The sequence below is a fragment of the Thermobia domestica genome, chromosome 8 (genome assembly GCF_964235325.1).
Source record: "Thermobia domestica chromosome 8, izTheDome1.hap1.1, whole genome shotgun sequence".
Lineage (NCBI taxonomy): Eukaryota > Metazoa > Arthropoda > Insecta > Zygentoma > Lepismatidae > Thermobia > Thermobia domestica.
Genome location: NC_137461.1, coordinates 224771782 through 224794307, shown reverse-complemented (window position 1 = coordinate 224794307; position 22526 = coordinate 224771782). Strand labels below are relative to the sequence as shown.

Genomic DNA, 22526 nt, shown 5'->3' with positions numbered 1-22526 from the left:
ATTATTTGCAGTATTTTATTGAATAAATTGTGTATTTACCTAGTAATGATTCATATGCTTAAGGAATATTGCAATATATTATATAGGATTTATATTGACAATTTATTTCTTTATATGTTACTGCTGTATTTTGACTTCAAACCGTCGCTCTAGGTTCCTATTAGTAGTACGGTACAAGGTTTAAATGCAGAGATGATTAGTATTATGTATTTGAAAGCGTATCCATTTCATTCTCCTGTGTTTGATCTGTGACCTTGAATGAGCAGACCTGTTCTTTGAAGGGAAAACAACACCATTCTTCTTTCGGGGAAAATTCGAAATTCATATTCGGGTAATCACTACGGGGAAGAATCACGGAGCCTCTAAAACATCCATTGAGTTCAGTTTGAATATTTTTTCTTTTCAATTTTCAATCTGTTGAATTATATCCTGATATAAATAGAAATGAAAGTAATATCTAAAGCTTGCTCCCCTATATTTTGGACTATTTGGAACAATATGTGCCATATACTATCAAACATCATTTTATAATTAATTATTGTATTATTTTTAAGCTACCAAGAAATGTAAAGTATGCGACAAAAACAAACGACCACAATCACCATTAAAACTAATGACGATTTTGGTCATTAATTTTTGTCCCGTACTTTACATAGAAATATCATAATGAATTTTGTTATTTGTTGACATTTTGTATTATTCTTATGCATGTTGTTATCTCTTTACTGTGCAAGACAGCGCATCTGATATATAGCGGTGACTATGTGTGAAGTGAATCATGACACCTCCATACCTCTGAAACGGAAGTGCGTATTTGCAAATCTACAGAAAGAATATACGGTACGTTCATTCAAAAACCTTACAAATTCGGGTCCCAAAATGGAATCTGGGAATCAAGTTTACACGCCCCTCCAGCCCCGGATTTATATGCGTCTTATTTTTACAAACTAAAATTCTGGTCACCTTGAGGCTACACTTATCTTCCAGGAAGCGAACCGCCACCTCCAAACTATCCTTCTGGACCCGCTAGTGGTCACTCCTATTTTCAAACGTGCGTAGCTCGGGAAACAAAGCCTTCCAAAACCTATGTTGAGACTGACGTTTTTGTTTGTTAACAATGAAGAATCACTTATGTTATTTTGAATCTGTTAACTAAGGATACCCTTCATCTTTGGAACCAATTAATGATTGAATTTCAAAAATCAGAACGAATCAACGAGAACAGAGTTATGTTGCCTTCATCATTTATTAAACCTACATTGATAACTGATAACAATAATCTCTAATTAAAATTACAGTAGACAGTGGACTTTCTTTGTGATCTGGTCATGCGCTATTCCAGTCGTATCAAAGTAAACGAAAAATAACGACAAACCCATTCATCGACCGAGAATGAAATACTCAATGTAGAACGTTCAAATACGAGACGATTAACCAATCAAAATGTCCGAAACAATTCCCAGATATCCGCAAAATGACTGCTATGTCATTCAATTATTATTATACAACTTCCATATACTCCGTCTTTACAGTAATCCAGCGTCCTCTGATGGAGTATCGCTCTTAGTGTTTGCTCATCGAACGAGAAATCGTCTTGTCTCGACTCGAAACCGACGTAAGAAGTGCTTTTTCTATTTCGAGACGAGACGAGAATCGATACCAAACGAAAAAATTCACGAGACTCATCAACACTAGTTCCTGTAAGTCTTAGTTCTCAAACTCTATTTTAGGAAGACCCAATGGCTTAGTGGTAGAGCGCTTACCTCTGGTGCATGGTGGTCCTTGGTTCGATCTCAGTGCAAGAAGGTTTGTGGTGGACAACATCGTGTCCGTGGGTTTTCTCAGGGTTCTCCCGCTTCCTCCCACGTTACAATTCCACCGATTCCTCCACCTTCATTCACTTGCCTTAATCATCTGTCCTTCTAACCCTTAAGGTTAGTGTAAAGGGACAAGTTTTGACGATAGATGTCACTACAGTCTTCGTATCTCTCCCAAGTATTTTTTATCTTTCAAGAATATTTACAATTTCTTTTATAAATTTCAACCTACAAACTTCAAATTTTTAGAGAAGGAACGTCATAACCTATTAAAGGAAACAATCCGTGTCGATTTTTTTTTTAGAAATTTCTTCATTGTTGAAACAATTCCATTGTTAAAGATTTGAATATCCATTTCAACAATCAAGCCATTTCAACAATGTGGAAAATTCTAAATAAAAAATCGACACGGATTATTGCCTTCGATAGATTATGAAGTTCCTTATTTCTAAAAAAATTTAAGTCTGTAGGTTGAAATTAGTAAGAGAAATCGTAAATTTTCGTGAAAGATAAAAAATACATGGGAGAGATACGAAGACTGTAGTGCAGGGATGAAAATAAGCAACAAAATTTTATTCGCCCAAGAAAAAATAACTAACCCACACCCCATGATAGAAATCATTTACTTACCTTCAGTATGATATTAAATACTCGCCCGCACCGATGAACCACTTGCCCCAGGCGAGTGGTTATTTGCATCCCTGCTGTAGTGCCATCTATCGGCAAAACTTGTCCCTTTAAACCAACCTTAAGGCCATAACTGTGGGACGTTAAACTGATTTTCAAACAACGTTTTAGTGTTACATCATTTATAGTATAAAAACTATAAAATTTATAAAATGATTCTACGAACAAATGAAGAGCATTTATCACTATTTAAAAATATGCAATATGTTGTCCAATATACTCGAATAACAAATATGATTTAAAATGTGTTTATATCACACTTTTCGTGTAACCCTCAATACGCGGAGGGATTCTGATAACTTTAAAGTGAAATGTAGAAAAAAATCAAGGCATAAATTTTGAACAAAAATTTACCAAACGAGACAAGTTAAGAATTATTTTCGAAAATCGAGATGAGACGAGATTTCTACAACATTTAGGAGACGAGATGAGAAAACCTTATTTCTGGTGTCGTCTCGTCGCAGGCCAGCCCAAAAATGTAGGGGGACGGTAGAAGTTAGGGGGGCCCGATCGAACCATATTATATTTCATCACCATATTATAGTTCATTTACAACCCTACCGTGAAAATTTTAGGAGGTCCGTAAAAATTTAGGAGGGGCGGCCCCTCTAGACCCCTCTTGGATACGGGCCTGTCTCGTCGTCTCAAAGGCAATACTTGCTGAGATTTAGAAATAAATTACTCAATCTTATTTCAGTAATCTTGAAATTTACATGGAAAACCGGATAACTGGAAAGATTGGAGTAGCGCATGGCCGGATTATACTTAGAGGTGTCTAATGTAATTCATAAATACAGGGATAATATCTCACATAACTAGTCTTGTAATGGCCTGGAAACTTTAGGTAACAAACCAGTTTTTCACGTTTTTCCCCTTAGCTTGGATAGAAAATTTAGGAAAAATTGAAATTTTCGAATATTTTACTATATTATGCTTTTAAACTGAAAACTATTTTATATTTACTAGTTTACAGTTAAAATCATTGAGTACTTATACAGGGTGAGTCAAAAGTCCTTGGACACCTGCATAAGTTTGAAAATCGACGGGAAAAGTAAAAAGTGATGATGGGAACAGAGGTTTGATGAGGGTCCGCAACTTTTGGAGTGTATGTCATTCATGGCCGCCATCTTGAAATCCGCCATTTTGGATTCAAGTCATTTTTTTAAATGGGAAGGTGTGTGTGTGACACATCAAATAACACTAGCTTGAGCTCAGGAATTTAGTGGTGTTTTTTTTTTTTTTTTTTTTTACAGTTTAGAAGTTATTAATGTTCAAAGGTGGGAAATTACCTTGATACTGACCCAGTTCTCTCTTTGTTCCAGGTGGTCTAAAATGGGTCTGACACGTGAACAGAAGATCGAAATCATCCTTATATCAGGGGAACGGAGCTATCGAACAATAGCAGCTGACTACAACAGACGACACCCAGACAGAGAACCGGTATCGCACAGCACGGTGGCTCACGTGATCACCAAATTTCGGGAGACGGGCTCTGTTCAAGATAGGGCACGTAGTGGGCGACCGAAGACTGCCACCAATGAGGAAACTGCAACGGCGCTTGTTGCGTCGCTTGTAAAAAGTCCTAAACGAAGTACCCGTCGTGTGTCCCTAGCATGTGCAATAAGCCAATCCTCCGTTGTCCGGATATTGCACGCCAATCAGTGGCATCCTTACAAGCTGCACATGCAACATAGACTGAACGAGGATGACCCTGATCGCCGGTTGGAGTTCTGCATGTGGGCTACTGATCAACACGAACTGGATCCTGCGTTTGCCAAGGGCATACTGTTCAGCGACGAGGCGTATTTCACTTTGAACGGTGAGGTTAATCGACATAATTCTCGATACTGGTGTGACGCAAATCCGAACTGGGTTGACCTGAGTCGAGAACATAGTCCAGCGAAGGTGATGGTGTGGTGTGGCATATGGGACACCCGCATCATTGGACCATTTTTCATTTACAACACATTAACTGCACCACAGTATCTGATACTGCTGCAGGACCTTATGTTACTTGCCACACTGAACGCTGACGGCATTTTCCCATCTTATTTTCAGCACGATGGAGCCCCTCCACAGTATGAACTTGGTGTTCGTGAATGGTTGGATGAACAACTGCCAGGGAAGTGGATTGGTCGCCGTGGTCCCGTGGAGTGGCCGCACAGATCCCCTGACTTACCGCCCATTGATTTTTATCTATGGGGACATCTTAAGCAGATAGTGTATGCTGAGACAATCCGTGATTTGAGACGCCTGGAGGAACGCATCCAACAAGCCTGTGACCAAATTTCAGGAGACATTCTCCTCTGTGTGCAGTCAGAGTGGTTGCGGCGACTACAGTTGTGCATTGTACGGGATGGACAACACATAGAACATGAGTTGTAGCATTCAGTAGCAATTTGAGTAGCGATATATATATATATATAATAGAAGATTGAAAATGTGGAACTTCTGCTCGTTATTATTACAGACCAGTAGAATACCCGTTCATCGCACGGAAAGTATACGTTTCATTTTGGACATAAAGGACACCAAAACTGTCACCAATCAACTTATGAACCCCAAAAACTTTGAATTCGACACTAATATCGGTTATTTTCAATTGCCTTTACATATCACCGTAGAAGTACTAATGGAGCTGAATTTGGATTTAAACGGAATCGGTTGTTCATCTCAGCGACCCTGAAAACTGTGGATTAGGCACTAATATGGGTCATTTTCGATCATTTATATATATATATATATCCCCCTTCCCCTCCCCCAAGTTGTGGGGCTGAATTTGGATTTAAACGGCCAGAATTGTCACTGTTAATCTCGGCGACCCGGAAAATTATGGATTCGACAAAAATTTTCGATATATATCTCTCTCCCCTTCCCTCAAGTTGCACCTTCAATGTGAAATGACAAAAAACATTCCAGGCCCGAACCTCATCTATGTTGAAAACTTTTTCGAAGTTGGTCGGTTGGTGCAAGCGTTATTAAGTTACTAACATAGAAACTTTCATTTTGACACATATAGATATAATATTCTATTATAGATTTTTATATTATAAAAATCTATAATTGAATATTATATAATAGCGATTATGTTTTAGTGCATGAATATTAGCAGGGGTAAAAGTTAATCTCAAAAGGTAAGGGGACGCATGACGTCACGCCTTCCACCATAAACATTGTATTATTTTAGAAAGTAGGGGACGCCACAGATATTTTCTGGAAGTGGGCGGACGGCGTACCCCTGAAATCCCTCTCACTTTTACTCCTGAGTATTAGTGAAATTTGCCTGCCTGCTGCTTTTTCTTTTGAGAAGAAATTTGATTAAAATTAACAAAACTTTCCCGGATTAAAGAGCATATTAAGAAATCACTTTCATTCAAGAGACCTATTTGTTGCAACAGAAATGCTTCATGATGATAGGCTTGTATGTATAATTATAGAAGTTCCGTAATTAAAGCCCATCCACGAAAAACGACTAAAATACAAAGAACAAAAATGAGTGCAGACTATTAATTTTCAAGAATAACTGCAACGGTTTTATTATCGAATGCTTTTTCTTTTTAAAGTATTCGCAATATTGAAATTTCTGAACTTACATTTTTCATGAGTTAGAAGAAAAACGGTTCCATTACTAGTAAAATTAACCTAATGCAAAGATTTTTGTTTTTCTCAGTTTTTTTTTTCAATTTTTCCAGAAAGAAACCGGATAAAACGGTTTCTTACCTACAGGTTCAAAATTTCCGAAAATTTTACAATACATATAAAATCGCTTGTGTGTTAAAATCGCCAATAATATAGTCAAATTTATTTTTATGAAATAATTCTGTCCAAAATTTAATACTAGGATTAGTGTCAGGAGGAATATACATATTTAAAAGTTTGACCGATTCTATTTCTACACCAAACATTTGAATATCCTGATATGTTGTAGACATTTGAATATGTATATTATTATATTTTATATTTTTATGAATACAAGTTGCTAATCTTCCATATCCATCTTCCCTCAAATGTTCTATGACGTCATAGTTCTGAATATTAATAGGGAAGTTTGGCTTACCCCATGTTTCTTGTGTAAAAATTACATGAGGGTGGAAGTTTTGAATGAGGTGCCTGATTGTATATTGTTTAGAAAAAATACTTTGTGTGTTCCACTGTAAAATAATTAAACTCCTCTTATTGTTACAATCCATTATCACTCTTAAAATAATTATTTGTTGGGGGGAGGGATGGAACAGTGCACACTTTTTTTATATTGTAGTGAGTCTATGAGACTATAGAATGGTTGTACTAATTGATCTATTGAATCTTTGGAGATATTACTGTTAACAGTAGATATTACATTCCCCAAGAGTTGTTTGATTGCTATTTTAATTTTAGATACATTTTCTTTCGATATATTAATTTTCTGTAATCGTTGTTCTTGTAATTCTTGTGGAAGTTGGCTTGAACCGGATGTCCCAGTACGTGTATCCCATTCTGTATTAGTAAACTGTTTCCTTCCAGATCTTTCTTTATCTAATTTATTCATATCCCCTTGCTCTAGGCAGAATGGAGACTCATCTTTGGAAAAGTGTCCTTGTTCGGAACTAAAGTTACCTTGTTCAAGACTAAAGTTGAATCTGTTATTTCTTGTTAAAGGATTAGGTTTGTAACTTTTGTCAGATTGAGAACTAGATACGTAGGTCTTTTGTATTGAATTCTTAGGGTTGTTTTCATTAAAGATCGAAAATCTAGGAGATCTCGGTTGTACGCTTATGTTCATATTGTCTGTGTTCCTTCTTTTCTTCCATGGTGGTGGAGCTGCTTCTAATTGAGCAGATGAAGAACTATTTACAGTGTATGATTTTTCGATTAGAACAGGTGAGTTTAAAGTATTGACTTTATTGTTTACAGAGTTTGTTTTTTTCGTAACATTGGGTCGTAAAACAGTGCTATATTGTATTGTGCCTTGGTTAGGCTTCGACCTCCTTAATTGATTATTGGCTTCGTTGAATGAAATATTTTGTTTAGCCATTAATTGCATTATTTTCTTCTTGTTCTTTCTGTACAATCTTGAAAAAATGCTCCGTGTGGTTCTCCACAGTGGAAACACTTAGGTGTTGAAGTACATGTCTGTGCATTATGTTCCAGTGAGCAATTATCTCAAAAATGCTTTGTCGACTTGCACGTGCGTTCAGTATGTCCATATCTTAAGCATAGTTTACATTGTCGAATAGCTGGTATGTATGGTTCTATTCTAATTCTTAGGAAGAAAATTTTAATATCAAATGGTAAAATTTGTGAGTTAAATGTTAATATTATAGTTGAAGTGGGGATTTTTTGACGTTCTTCATTTAATCTGTATATACGACGAATAGATACTATTGGAACATCACATTTGATTTCCTGTAGCAGTTCATCCATTTCCACCGTGGGGTCCACCTCTTTGGCTACTCCCATAGTGTATATTGCATGATTAGGAATATAAGCAACCCAATTCTGTTCCTTTAGTATAGGATGGTCTAGAAATTTATTAGCAGATGTTCCTTTGTGGAAATGTACTTTTATTAGATTTTTACCTATTGTTTTGAAGTTTTTGATGTCTTCGTTACCTGCTAAGTATAGTTCACGACTTATGGTAATGAGATGTTTTCGACCTAGATCTTCTGTATTAGATTTGATGAAAACAAAATATGGACTCGTGTGATTACCATTATATTGATTTCGAATAGTTACATTAGCTTTGCTAGCGTCATTTGAAATTGTTTGGTCCTGAGTAGAAATAATTGTTTGTGGGACTGGTGTTTTTTAGTACTGTGCATTTTTGTATGTTGATTGTCATTTACATTAGGAACTTCATATGTATTCTTGTTTTCTGATGCATTGCAATCATTCGTATTAATAACTATTTCCATATCATTACTATCCGCCATGTGAACTAATGCTTATATTGTGTTACAAGATATTATGAAATGTTTCCACGAAAAAAATTACAATTAAATTATGAATATTTAATTTCGAATAATTAATTATTTATCACCTCTTTTTAACACCACAATTGCACTAATAAATTAATTAAGATAAAAAAATAAATAAATTGGTAAGATCTCACCAGGTACTGTTCCTAGGAGATTGAAGAGTTTATTTCTTCTTTTTAAATTGTAGAACACTGATTAAGTGTTTTATTAACACTAAAGACAGTTTAGTGCACTAAATTATGATCACTAAAAGATTACAGAAGGTAATTGCGATTTATACACATATCACTTAATCCATTTTCCCTGTTATTCTAACACTCCTTTCCGTATACGACCATTCCAAGTTGTCCAATGCTTAACTAAATCCCACGGATATAAAACCACTTTTTGAGCCATAATACATTTAACATAAAGTCAAATTTGTTCTATCAATATCACAACAAAATTCCATCATATCGTAGTAGAGATATTTCAAGGGTATGTCTGCCGTATTTTAAAATTCTTAGATAAATTGGATTATACCAAAAGTCGTAACATTCCCATTTGTTCTAAATTTAATTTGCTTTGATCAAATTTACAAATATTCTTGATTGTTCATTTACTTAGTTTACTTAGTAAATACGTTCTATTTCCCTTTATATTTCTTCGCGCCTATTTTAAGTGGCATAATATTCTTATTTCAATTTTTTATCACTAATTCTGAAAAGATTTGCCTGATGTTGAACTTAGACAAACTTCTTCCTTTTTTTAAAGATTCAGTGCTAAACTGTGGTTCTCAGTTCCCGTTCTGTGGTTCTGGTAACATTGAATGTGTTTGTCGTTGTCTAAAATGGAGTGCTAGGTGTAGAAGTGTGTGATGAAATAGATTTTTTTTAAGAATTTGTGATGTGTTCTGTGTTCTTACATACAATAAAATAAAATGGCATCAGTTCATTTTGTTGTTCATCCGCTTCCTGGCACCGAGGATCAATTAAATGAGAGGTAATTTTATATAATTTTTTTCAAGTAGTAACATTATGGGATTTCGTCGATGTTCTAGAAAATCTGTTATGTTAGGAATAGCAAGGTGTAACATACAGACAGATTATACTAGGCATAAATTGAAATATAGCTTAAAATAGTACCCTTAGATATTACATTGTGTTCTCAGCTAGATGTATGTAATTAAAATTCTGTAGCTGAAAGCTAAGAATATAATAATTGGCTAAAACTGTTCCATAGGCGTTTTTCATTGTTGAAAATTTTAGCAATTAATGTAGCGAAACATGAAATTTATTTGTCCACGCTAGTTAAGTTGTGTAACTGACCGTGTAAGAATTGCAAAAGGAACTTTTTTTATATATATATATCATGTAAAATAGATTTGGTTTATGATATATATTTGGCTCTGAGACAGTGGGTATAGTATGTTGCATCGAATGAGAATAGGTTCATGAGTCACAAGTATATTAACGTGAGGGTAGCTGTTCGTGAGAAATACCCAAATAAGTTGAACACATAAGTCTATGTTATATTTTAATGGTGCATTGTACTTTTCTAGCATCGTGTCTTGAGGGAACTATCATTGTTCGTGATAGTTTTTCATAATTAAGTGAATTACTGTGCGTCACCGTTCAGGTTAAGAATAAGGGGACAAACATACAACAGTGAAATTCGCTTTCCTTTGTTGAAATAGTAGTGTGCTCATTCCTTTACACTCTTTTCTGGGAACTAGTAATGTTGAGAGGCCCAGAAGAAATAATTACTTAGAAATTACAATTCTTTCACGCTTAGCTCTTAATACCTTCACACGTTTTTGTTGGGAATAGTAATGTAGCGAGGCCCAGAAGAAATAATTACTTAGAAATTGCAGTTCTTTCACGGATTAGTCCTCGCATTCTATACTTTTTAGTATCTTTGTCCTTCAATCATCATCATTCAGATTCATAATGTGCGAGGGAAGTTGTGTGTCATAAACTCAGAGTTTCAAAAAACCCAACCCACCTGGGCCCATATGGGTTTTCTCGGGCTTAATTGGGTTTTATCGGTTTTATTTTTCGAAATATTTCAATGTCTTTGAGGTAAATGTGATATGTATTTCAAGATTGTCATTGTCACAACTTGCAACAATTTTCTATTCTTTGGTGTTTTGAAAAAACAAAAGGCCGCCATTTTGAAATTTTACATTGGATCGCCGACAAGATCTATACAGCTAATTTAGAATGTCTCGTGCTTCTACCTTCAATATTTCAACATGAATACCCGAAAATTTCACCCTGTAAAGTGGATACCCGATATTTTCAAGAATGACCGCCATTTTGAAGTTTTACGTTGGCTCGCCGTCAAAATATATATGCAACTACTATAGTGTGTTTCGTGCTTCTACTCTCAAATTTCAACTTAAAAGACCGAATATTGCGCTTTGTAGACTGGATACCCACTATTTTGAAGAAAATAGCCGCCATTTTGAAATTTTAAGTTGGTATGCCGCCAAAATCTACTGTATATAAGAAATTTGGTGTGTCTCGGGCTTGTATCCTGAAAATTAAAACGTAAAAGACCGGAAATTGTACCCTGTAGTGTGTGTGGTACAAGCAGACAGACGAACAATTGTAGATCTGACGTTCGTGAAATATGAGTACGAAATATATTAATTTGAAACCAAGATATAATTCATGTTTTTTAAAATAAATGTTTCAAAATGTCTTAAAATGAAATTAAATATCTTCCAGCGTAAAATAAAAAGTCTTGTTGCTAAAGTATTCATTTCCGGTGCTTTGTGCGTGGAATATCGGGAATTTCCCGAGCACTTCTTTCACGACGAGTTTTTTCCCGAAGCTGCAGGTTTCTTTACTGTACATCGAAACTTCCGCTAGTACGGAAGTTTAAATTCAAAGCTTAAAATAGTAAGCGTTACGTAGTCTTCGGCACTCCGAGCATTAAGCTTCTTAAATTTGACAAGAATTTTTACCGTTTTGCTGGTGTTGATTCTACAGAATGCTTATTTGAGGAGTAGCAACAAATGACTGAACTAAACTATTGTTGAAATACCAAATTTTACAGAAGAATATTAGTGTTATCATCAAAGATAAGAAATAATAGTTTTACTAATGTACTTTCATATTTACTGGCAGTATCGGTGCCTATGGCCTTAAATCCGTCAAACGTATGAAGGATTACGTCCCTCGGCGTCCACACTATTCACAGAAGTATTTTCTAAAATATAGAATTGCATATTTTACTTCAGATTGGCTATAAGCATAATCCATAGATTAATTTGTTTTATAATTGTCTCAAGCTTTTTTATTCTCATTCAGTGCATTCAGAATTTTATAGAGGTCATATGTTGAATGTTGTGTACCTTAGCACAAAAGCATCTGATTCGCCCACAGGAAGTTCAGAATCTGATAAAAATCACTTGTAATGTGATCACTTTAATTGTATCAATAATATACTAACAAAAAGCTCAAAATCCCAGGTAGGTTTTTTTTCGGGCTGGGCCCACTTGGGCAAACCCTGCATAAACTGTGCCTACGTACATATGCCACTAAATACATATGAACTTATAAGTCAGTAAGCCATTTTTTGTGAATAAAAACACACAACGACCTACACTAGGTTGTAACGATAAGCTTAACTTAACTCCCAACCTGTGCTAGGCTGCCACTATAAAGCATGAATTACGTCTAACCGAGTTAACATAGGTGCGTATCAGGTGGACCCGTATGGGGGTGCATATGAAGGGAGCAGATGCGTCGGTGTCCGTAGGTATGCACGTAAACGAGGATGTTAAGGAGTAATAGTGAATTTAATCGCTCCACAGTGAACAGGAGAACGATGTAATATCCAAAACTATTTCAGTACTCTATTTCTTCTGTACGTTGTTCAATTTTTAAGTACTTCTGGTTAATATCTGCGGAACGAAACCCTATTTCAATTCCATAGCAATGAGTCACACAAGTTTTAACGCTGTTTCTATGTTCTTAAAGACTTGAATGTTTTTCGCCTGCATATATGAGTTCCTTAAATTCTTCCTTTGTGAATTGACAGATGTTACAGTACTTGCAAATTTTCAAAACTGTCCCCATATTTTTAATCGGCATCCAAATTTCGAAGACATGAGGAGCGTCCTATTAAAAGCAGGCATTTTCACAACCACAGTATATAATGCCACAATGACCCAGTTTATTGGCAACAAATTATATTCACACTGAAATAATTGCTTTTTGAGGAATATTGTAGATGAAATATAAGCTTCACACACATGGGTGATTGCTTGCTATGTCATGTTATCTTTATTTGCAATAATGGAAGTGCAGAGAATTTAATAGTAATTATCATATATTTGAAATTTTAAAATGTGCACTTTTGTTTTAATGTAAAATCTCTTTGTACTACCAGTGTATCAGAAGCGTAACATGACTTGAAACTGTTCTAATAAGTGAGTATAGACAAGTAGTTCCACGTGTTTCAAAAACGATTAGTAGGTCTATATAATTCATTTCAAAGACATTAAACTAATTCTGATTTGGCGCTTATACCTACACCAATAATACAAGCAAGTTTTTCACATTTAGGCTTCAGTTCTTAGTTGATCATCTAAAGAGTGATTGGCTACGTTATTGTATTATTTTGTATTGCTTTAGAGTGAATTAAACCATTTCAGTTATCAATGCGGAATAAGGCTTTGGTCTTATTTAATTTTTCGTCATATGAATCACTCGTGATGCATTTAAGAAATAGATCAGGTGTTTCTTTGAAAGAAAGGTTCCAATCATTTTCATTTTTACTATGATGTGACACCTATTTGTAAGTCTAGGGAATTTCATATAGGTTACATTGAGTAATGCAAGCGAGGTTCTGATTTTTCTTCAGCCGTTTCTATTACAGATTACCTGTATCTAGTTTTGATTAAGATAAGTTATGTATTTTCTTTAGTACTTCCGACTCAAGCATGTTCAGAATTCAGAAGATATTTTCCTCAGTTCTATAGTACATGGAACCACTAGTTATGTATCATCTCATTTAGCGTTTTGTCTTAGAATATGAAACTACTTTCAGGGTGTCCGGTGTGCAGGAAAAATGGGAATTTTGTTATGAAACGGGAATTATACAGGTAGCCGCTTATACAACAGCACCCACCACTTCTGCCTCCGATTTACTATGTATTTTAGATTTGTCCTCCACCCAAACTTCAGAAAGCTGATCCAAAAGGAAATTGTCGGAAAATTTATTCATAAAGACAATGTATGCGAGGTAGAAATTCTCTGATGCTTTAAAATTGTTAATCATCAATCAGTGAGGTACAGCAGATAGTTGCGCACGTTCTAAAATGGTATTTCCTACTAGCAAAATTGCATCTGTTATGCAGCTGCAAAAGAGCTTACTAACTGTAACTTACGGTCTTGTGCCGTATTTGCAAAGAAATTTTAAGAATAAAGTGGAGAAGTATATATATATATATATATATATATATATATTTGTAGTGTTTTAGGATGAAAGTTTTAACACAATAGCAATAAATGGACGTTGCCATAAGTTTTTGGGATAATTAGTGCAGGAAAGTCATTTCCTATTACTTGACATCGGTATTTTTTAGGTAATTCTCTTGTCGATGATCTTTTAAATCCATTAAAGGCAACGTTATAAGGCTTAGATACGGGGAAAAAGAAAGGATATACCATTCTCATATCAACTTTTAAGTATTGAGGCTTTTGCAAGAAGACATCGGCTGAATCAACTGACCAGCAACAACTCACTAAGGATTCGGGATTCGTACTGTACATTGTGCGTTCAAAATTCAGTAAAATGATAGAACTGGAATCTGATTAGTTTCCTACAATCAATGTATATTCCGGTTCTCATAAAAGATATCCCTTCTAGAAAGAGATTTGATTGCCGCAACTAAAAGACACCTATTTCCTTTGAAGTTTTGTTCTTATATTGCTCCGAAACATAGAAATTGCACAAAGAACAAATAGCCTTTAACCCCACCTAGAGAATTACGTAAACGGAGTAAAAGGAACGTTTAAAGAACCAAAATGTAACAGGTTCGTTGTTTTGAAAGATAGTTAAAAAACAAAAAATCGATCTATAGAAGCTATAGGACATATTCATAAAAGTGACCTTCCTTATGCTTCCGTGTGCACAAGATAAGCCTTTTTTTAAAAAACAAAGTTGAGCTGGCCTTTTTTCTTTTCTGGCTGAAGAAGTTGCTCCCTTCCTAAGAGAGTTTCAGACAAATGATCCATTAACACCTTTTCCTTACGATTCACTGTTTTCATTGTGGAAAGAACATAATTCAGCACACAATAAAGACATGACACATGGTAGTACGGGTCTTAAGCACGGATTCTCGATATTGAAGCAATGGACGGTGTAGGCGCAGTGAGAAAGATTAATGTAATGAAGGGAGCGATTCAAGCATTACAAAACTCAACATAGGTGCTACAAAACAGCATATCTTGAACACACACACACAAAAGTAGAAGAAGCAGACTAGAGGAATCCGAGTTGGAAGAAACAAACGAAAACTGTTAGACAAATCGACTCGGGAAGTAGCATTAGTACAAGAGCAAATCGAGAATTTCAAAAGTAAAAGTATGGTAGAGTGACAGACAAATTTAAAACTTCAGAACTCTAGGAATTATGATAAGTATATAGAGTTACGATGATATATCGTGCTATCTTGTTCATGTTAGATTTGTTTAGTAACTTCACAAAGGAAAAGAAAAGTTTCCGAACAAAGCGGGTTTTAATTAAAATTAACTACAATTGCGTAACAGTTTCGTCAACTAAGTATACCTCTTGGCTTCATTGAACACGGTACCTTACCTTGTCTGATAAAGCCAACGTGTCAAGTTCTTCCTGATGGAACACATCAGTATTTCATACGGGAATTGAATACCGTTAATCTTGCATCACACTTAAGCCCTATCCTCTACGTCTTTACTAGAGGATTGGTTATGAGTTATATAAAACTTCCAAAAGTGCACACTTGTTTTGTGGTTTTAAAGTTGTGAATCAACATAGCTGGCGAGTGAATTTTCAAATTTCTTTTATGTATCTTATTCTTAATGAAATGAAATGGAAGTAAATGATTATGAAAGAATTGATGGAGGAAATATTGCGAGGAAAACGGGAGAACACCGAGGAAAACCACGGATACGATGTCCAGGTTCGAACTAGGTACCCCTTGCAGCAGAGATCGAGTGGTCTACCACTGAGCTTCAATTTGTATTCTTATGTAAAGACGAGACCTGTACTTAATGTGAGCTCCGAATAACTAGCAAGGCTAGAATGTGGTGCACAGAAGTCTCAGTTATGCGATTCCTCACCACAATATCTCGCGTTCGTCTTAAACGTGTATTACTGGACTGAGGTACCCGGTCCGCGGTGGCTCAGTGGTAAAGCGCTCACCCCTGGCGCATGGAGTCCCTGGTTTGATCACGGCTCCCGCCAGGTGGGTTTTGTAGTAGACAAATTCTGTGTGCATGAATTTTTCTCGGTGTTTTTCGTTTCCTCCCACTTTCGTCGTTCCCCATTATCATTCATCTCATCGTCACCGTTTCACTTGGCCTTGGTGCATAATAGTGGGACGTTAAACTTTAAAAATATACGCCGTCACACCCCGCTTGAAGTATCGTCATCAACATAATATGTTTCGTGAATGAAAGCCAGTTGCCAAGCAGGTAGAGAGTTATACTGGTTACGAGAAGTTTTCCAACCACGTACACTGAATTATCACTGCGGCAATAATTCCCATTTTTTTTTTCCCTCCCACACACTAGATTTTTTTTTTAAATAATATAAGATCGTATATAGTATTGGGCTGCAAGTCAAAGGATTCTAACTTCTGTTTTTACATAAGTAAGTGGAAGTAGAAGAGTCAACTTACTATCGTTTCAAGTGTTCATATTAAAATGTGTTGTATAACCCTCCTGATTTGCTGCGGGCATCATCAGAATTTGAGCTTACTTATGCGATAAGTGCTGCACTTCTTTTTATATTCAACCTATAATGGCTTAGAATATAAAATCTTAGAGAAAGGAAAAAAAACAGACATTTTCAGCTAATACTAATTATCACGACGAACGTGTAGAAAATGTACTCACATGCTTAAGTAAGCTGAAATTGATAAAGTTCACAGAAAGATGGGCTAATCCACTCAACAGAAAGATTAATGATTTTTATTGAATTATATGTACAGTTGCATAAAATATGAAATCTGTAGACCTTCTGGATAACATAAAATGCATTTTCAAGTTCTAAAATTTCTAAACACCGATTGTAAAAGGCAGCATTACAAAATAACGGAAACTGAAAACTCAGAGTACTGGCCTATATTATCAAAAGGATACCCACCATGCAGTTTGCTAATTACTTCTCTTCTTGTAAGCTGTGCTGTAGTTCGTTGCACTTATATCTGAATGTTATTAATTTATGATAGAACCAGGGTTGGCTTTTTTTTTTTTTTTTAATAACGAAAAATGCTTTAAATCGTTTGAACTTCATGGTGACGTTTCCACGTATCAAACTATTTACATTAGTCTTATCTCCTTTTCACCTTTTAATTAAGGCGTCCCATGTTCAATTCTCGGTCGAACCACAACCCTTTTTTTCAGGTGTAAACCAAGTAGCGGTTCGGATGTTATTTTAACCGAAAGTCTTCTTCTTAGTAATCTAGGCACTACATAAGGATAGCAAGCCTAAACATAAGAAACGAAGCTACATTATATATTTCTGCTTGCCTGAATGCATTTTGTTTTATAAAGAAGCCAAGGTTTTATAAAGAATCAAGGATTGACTTTCAGTTTTAATTTATTTGAATGATATCTACATACTAAATGTGTAATTTAATATCTCAGTTTTAGCGTACTGATTATGATATGTTGACCATAAAATTTTACATGCCAAGCAATAACGGGAATGCTTTGCATTTAAAGTAATAACAGAATTTTCCCAATGGCTAAGGCGGGAGTTTCCCGATTTATATATAATTCTGTATAATGGTTTCATTTGTGCAACTGTTTATCTTTTGGTCCTCCTGAAATAGCTCGTGATAATTATATTAACAAGTATGTAAGGATCAGTACAACGTATTTTTTATCAGGAGTCCTTCGTGAGCGGGACAGGACGTTTGGGCGCCGCCATTTGGGCGCGGACGTTTTGGCGCTGCCGTTTGGGCGCAAAGCCGTTTGGGCGCGAGGTACATAGTAAAAATCACAATTTACGACATATAAAGTAAGCTAGGCACTGAAAACTAAGCGCCAATCAAGATATATACATTTCCTACACTTCTATCTTTATCTCACCTCATTTATCTGTATATTTTCTATCTCTATCTTATTTATTCATCTAAATTAAATAGTTTAATGCGTTTGTGGCATTTGTTGCCTAACCTCGTCATGGATTGATTTTTCGCTTGTTCACGATTCTTGTACTTCTGATCTAATTTTTGTATTATATAAGAAAGCTAGGAAATAAAGGAATCAGACGAACTGTTAATTTTCTTAATGTTAATTAAAACATATTGATTTAATTTTTGTATTTTTTTAAAGAAAGTTAATAATTACATATTTATGAATATTAAAATTTGTTTTCTTTCGTATTACGTTTGCCAAACTCTTCTCTTCCTTAAGTCCAATAAAGAACTACCAATAAAAGATTGCAGCGTAGTCTTCGGTGCGATCGGTCCCGGGTTCGATTCCCGGTGGGGGCACTCGGTCGAAAAAGTGTAACACGCTCTTTCAGGCCAGCCACCCTGAATGAGGTTTTCCTGGGTTTTCTTCATTCACATCAGGCAAATGCCGGGGTGGTACCTAATTTATAGGTCCAGGCCGCTTCCTTCCTTCCCCAATCCTTTCTTCCTTCCCTTTCCCCGGATAGTGTGCTCCCTCAAACGTGACGGGCTAAATGGCCTTAGATGCCGAGAGCCTAGAAATCGAAAAGTCCTAAATCCTAATCGAGTTGAGAGAAAGATATTTTGCATACATGGTGTGTAAGACATATTTTGCATACAGGATGTCTAACACATTGAGTTTAGGAACTGTAGTATGCCGTATTTCTGGTATCACTTTTTTTTATTAACATTCCAATATAAAAATCAAAACTTAACACACATTTTTTCGTCCCATTGTAAGCATTTAATCTGCATTAAAGAAAGTGGCGAAAGAAAAAAAAACAACGATTTCAAAGTGAAAAATAATAGTTAAGTGTACATATATTGGTCATTTAGCCACTAGAAATGTGTTTGACATTCACACTTATTGCGTAACTACAGTAGAAGGCCTGCTTTAAGTTTTTTAATGGAATAGGCTCACTATGTATGTAATGCAGTCAATCATATGTAGTCTGGTCGACTTACATTTGGCTTGAAAAGTTATCAAATAAAAAGCACACTTAACTTTCGTTGAAACTTAAATTTACAAAATTTAATTGTTAATTCAGTTTTTATAATTTTGAAATTCCAGTATTTCTAGTATGTAAAACAAAATCCAGTATAATTCAAGGACTTCCACTACAGTAGACACCTTGTGATATCTTGATTCGAACTTTGTACTCAGCGCCTAACATAACGACTTTTTAACTCGCGCCCAAACGTCTGGCGCCCAAATGGCTTCGCGCCCAAACGTCCAGTGCCCAAACGGCGGGGCCCAAACGTCCGCGCCCAAACGTCACGTACCGTTCGTGAGTGAGTCGGAAAACTCATCGCATTTGTGACCAATTAGTCCCGCTTTCGAGTCTAAATGGAGAACAGTTTCTCTCGGATGTAAGCCGAGAAGCTGTTTGAATTCCACTTTAAGCTTATGTTACCCCTTCCAGCATAATACCGTTGTTGCATAACAACACCAAGGCGAAACAAACCTATTTCTGTCCACATGTAATACAAGTACATAGAGCAAATTATTTAAGCCAAATAAACCTGGTTTAAACAAACAAACAAAAAAAAACTTTTTGTTTCTTTAATAAAAAACATGGTTTTTGCCAATCCTGGATAGAACATAAACCAGGTATGTAGAAGCTATTTTGTTGCTGCTCTATGTAGCATAGCGTGTTGGTTAGCGTAACCGAATGGAAAAGAATGGTAGAAGAGTTTAAGTATTGATAGAATCTACTACAGCTCTTCAAATGGATAATGTCACATTCCATCTGGTGGTTGTAGATTGAAATTATGTCCCACGCTTATGCATTTTAGGCTAAAGGAGACAAATGATTAATGAAAATAAATGATATGGAAGTGTTGGTAAGTAAGAATGAGAGGAAATGAAAGAAACCCTAGAAAACCTACTTATACGATGTAGTCCACCGTAAACTCGGTCTGGGATCAAATCAGGACCCTAACACTAAGCATGAAAGTGTGATAACTTGACGATTCAGTCCAAATACATACAACACGCTTTGCTCTACAAGGTTGTTCAGCTTACATTTGGCCGATTTCGTTCCTTCCCCTTTCTGGGCAGAATGGACTCACCCGACCTGGCTCGTGGTGTCCTGTAGTGTTGTGCAGTAGCTTCGTGGGAACGGAGCTGTTTTTCCGCGTGGACGACAATAACGCACAAAACAGGACCATTGTTGTGGGTGTTGTGTAAATTTGTTTCCAAGTGTGTGGATTTTCGCTCTGTGACCAAAATGCCGCCCAAAACTAAGCCGGTTTTGGGAAGGCTATGTTGCGGCTCTTTATGACGCCTACTTTAGTGTTTCTGTCATTAGAAAACAGTACAAAAAGAATGGTTGCAACATCAGTTTAAGTGGAATAAAAGTTATTAAAAAGTACAAGGGCAGCGAAGCTCCACCATTTGGATCACCAACGAAGTTTCCTAGGAAGCGGAAATGCACCAAGGCCACCCCCACCATGCAGAGGAAACTTCGCAAAATGGCAATGCAAGAAAATCTGCCGACACAAAGGTGTATGGCTAATCGTCTTGACATGTCTTTGAGGACTGTGAGCCGGACGCTACACCATCAACTCAAGCTGGAAAAAGTCATGAAACCTCGCGGCCATCTTCTCACGGATGCCCACTAAAAGGAACGAAAGTGTAACTCCCGGAAGCTGTACGAACGGAACCTGGCAAAACAAAGGTGGATGTACATCGTAACGCTCGATGAAGCATGGATTTACCTTTCTGGCTGCGGCAAACCGAGAGCCATCATATACCGAGAGAAAGGCTCCAAAAACTTCAGAAGATTGGTCCGTGTCTGTAAAGAATCCTTCCCAAAAGGGCTCATGGTCGTTACTGGCTACTGTTACCAAGGTAAACTGAAGATTCGTAGGGTGGCAAAAAACTGCAAAATATATTCCCAGTATTTTCAGGAGCAGATGATGCGGCCGATCTACGAGATTGAGATTACAGCAATGTACGGAAATGACGCCAATCTGGTGCGCATTCACATGGTCAAGGCCTCATCACATACCGCACGATCGTCCCTCGCATTTTACAGGGAGATGGAGGAGGCAAGTGGTATACAGGTGATACCTTTCAATGACGTATCTGTTAAATCTCCAGATGCAAGTCCTATAGACTATTGTGGATTTGAATTGCTGAAGCGGGCTTGGGGAAAACGGCTTGTGACAACTGTGGAAGGACTTTGGAAAGCTGTGCAAAGGGAATGGGACAAATTCCCCTCCCAGTTCCTCATAGAAGCCTATTACAGTAGAAAATACGCTGTCGGGCTATTGTTAGGAACCAATGGAAACACATCGAGCACTTACGGACCTGGCGCCATGGATTCTTCTAAATTTTTAGGTAAGTGGAAATTGGCCTGAACAACCTCTGTACAAATCGTTGCTGTGTGATGCGGGTTGTACTTATTATTTCTGGCTTATTACTTCAAGAAAAGGTATATTGTCAACCTAAGTTTTTTACATGTTTTCCTCTAGATTTGTCAACCAATGCAAAGCAGTGCGTAAATATTAAATTATAGGAATACTGTGTTATTTGCTAAAGAATTTATTCGAAAAGCACTTAACCAATTTTCAATTAAATGAATTAATCACCAGATTTGACTTTACATAGGCACATTGGACGTACTATTTATGAATAGTTTTTAACTTTGTAACGTCCGAGTCAGCCCAGTGCGATTACACGTCATGTTGTACGCTTCTCAAGTTAAGCCGTAAACCCCACTCCTTGGTAGCTGTCGTTATTTATAAGGGGCATTGGTTCTGTAAAACAAAGGAAATCAAGAGTGAAAGTAATTTTTGTAATATTTGGTAACATGTGAATGTCGAAAAATTTCGGAGATAATGCTCTATGTAAAGGTAATTTGCGCTGTTTTCAAAATGTTTCATTTGTACGATCCCTGCTTGGAAGTACAGGATGTACATAAATTATTGGTCAATTTTGTACGGTTCTAAATTCGCCAATACTAAAAAGAGAAAAATACATATTATTAAAGGAGTGAAGTTTGTGGTTTATATTTGTGAAGTTTCTAATTCAAAAGCTCCCTCGTGGCTGAGCGGTTAGCGTACGCACCTAACTAGGGGACCCGGCTTTGATTCACGGCGGCAGGTCATGTGTTTTGGATCCAACGTTAAGCTGTAGGTCCACGTCTCATACAGCTTCGCCGCTGAAAGAGACGCTAAACTAAAATCATCTCTATTAATTCAAAAGCCTTTAATGTGCATCCCATATATTACCCTACAGACTTGCAGTTGGCACTTATAGTCGTACCAGACCTTCTGCAGTGAGTCTTGAGTAACGTTGTAGATGGCGGTTTTGATCTGCCTTCTTAATTTCGGCGATATCAGTGAAGGGTAAGAGACGTAAAACGTGACTTTTAGAAAAACTCACAAGAAGAAGTCGTACACTCTAATGCAGGGAGTCAGCAAATCGCATTTTCTTCGTACGAGCTCCCAGCGATTGTACTGTGCAAGCTACAGACAAATATCACATTTACACCCTTAACATGTATTTTCGTTTTCAGTTCAGCGTTGCCAATTCCAGTCATAATACTGTTCTCAGATGTTGTAGCAGTCAAGAGTTACAGTTATGCTGAGTAGAAAAGCATTATTGTTTGGTACAGTAACATATTAGTTGTGATCAGAACAAGAGTTAGTACTGATTTAAAAATATTATCGACGAGA

The 22526-nt window shown here is 36.4% G+C and overlaps 1 protein-coding gene across 3 annotated transcripts in view; it reads left to right on the top strand.

Annotated features, from left to right (window-relative positions):
• Positions 1-9261: 9261 nt before the first annotated feature.
• hyd (E3 ubiquitin-protein ligase hyd) overlaps positions 9262-22526 on the top strand; it is a 168152-nt gene continuing 154887 nt past the window's right edge. For all 3 annotated transcript variants that reach the window (XM_081769459.1, XM_081769460.1, XM_081769457.1), the window contains exon 1: positions 9262-9442. In XM_081769459.1, the coding sequence (XP_081625585.1) occupies positions 9381-9442 (62 nt within the window). In that variant the 5' untranslated portion in view covers positions 9262-9380. The remainder of the gene's footprint in view (positions 9443-22526) is intronic.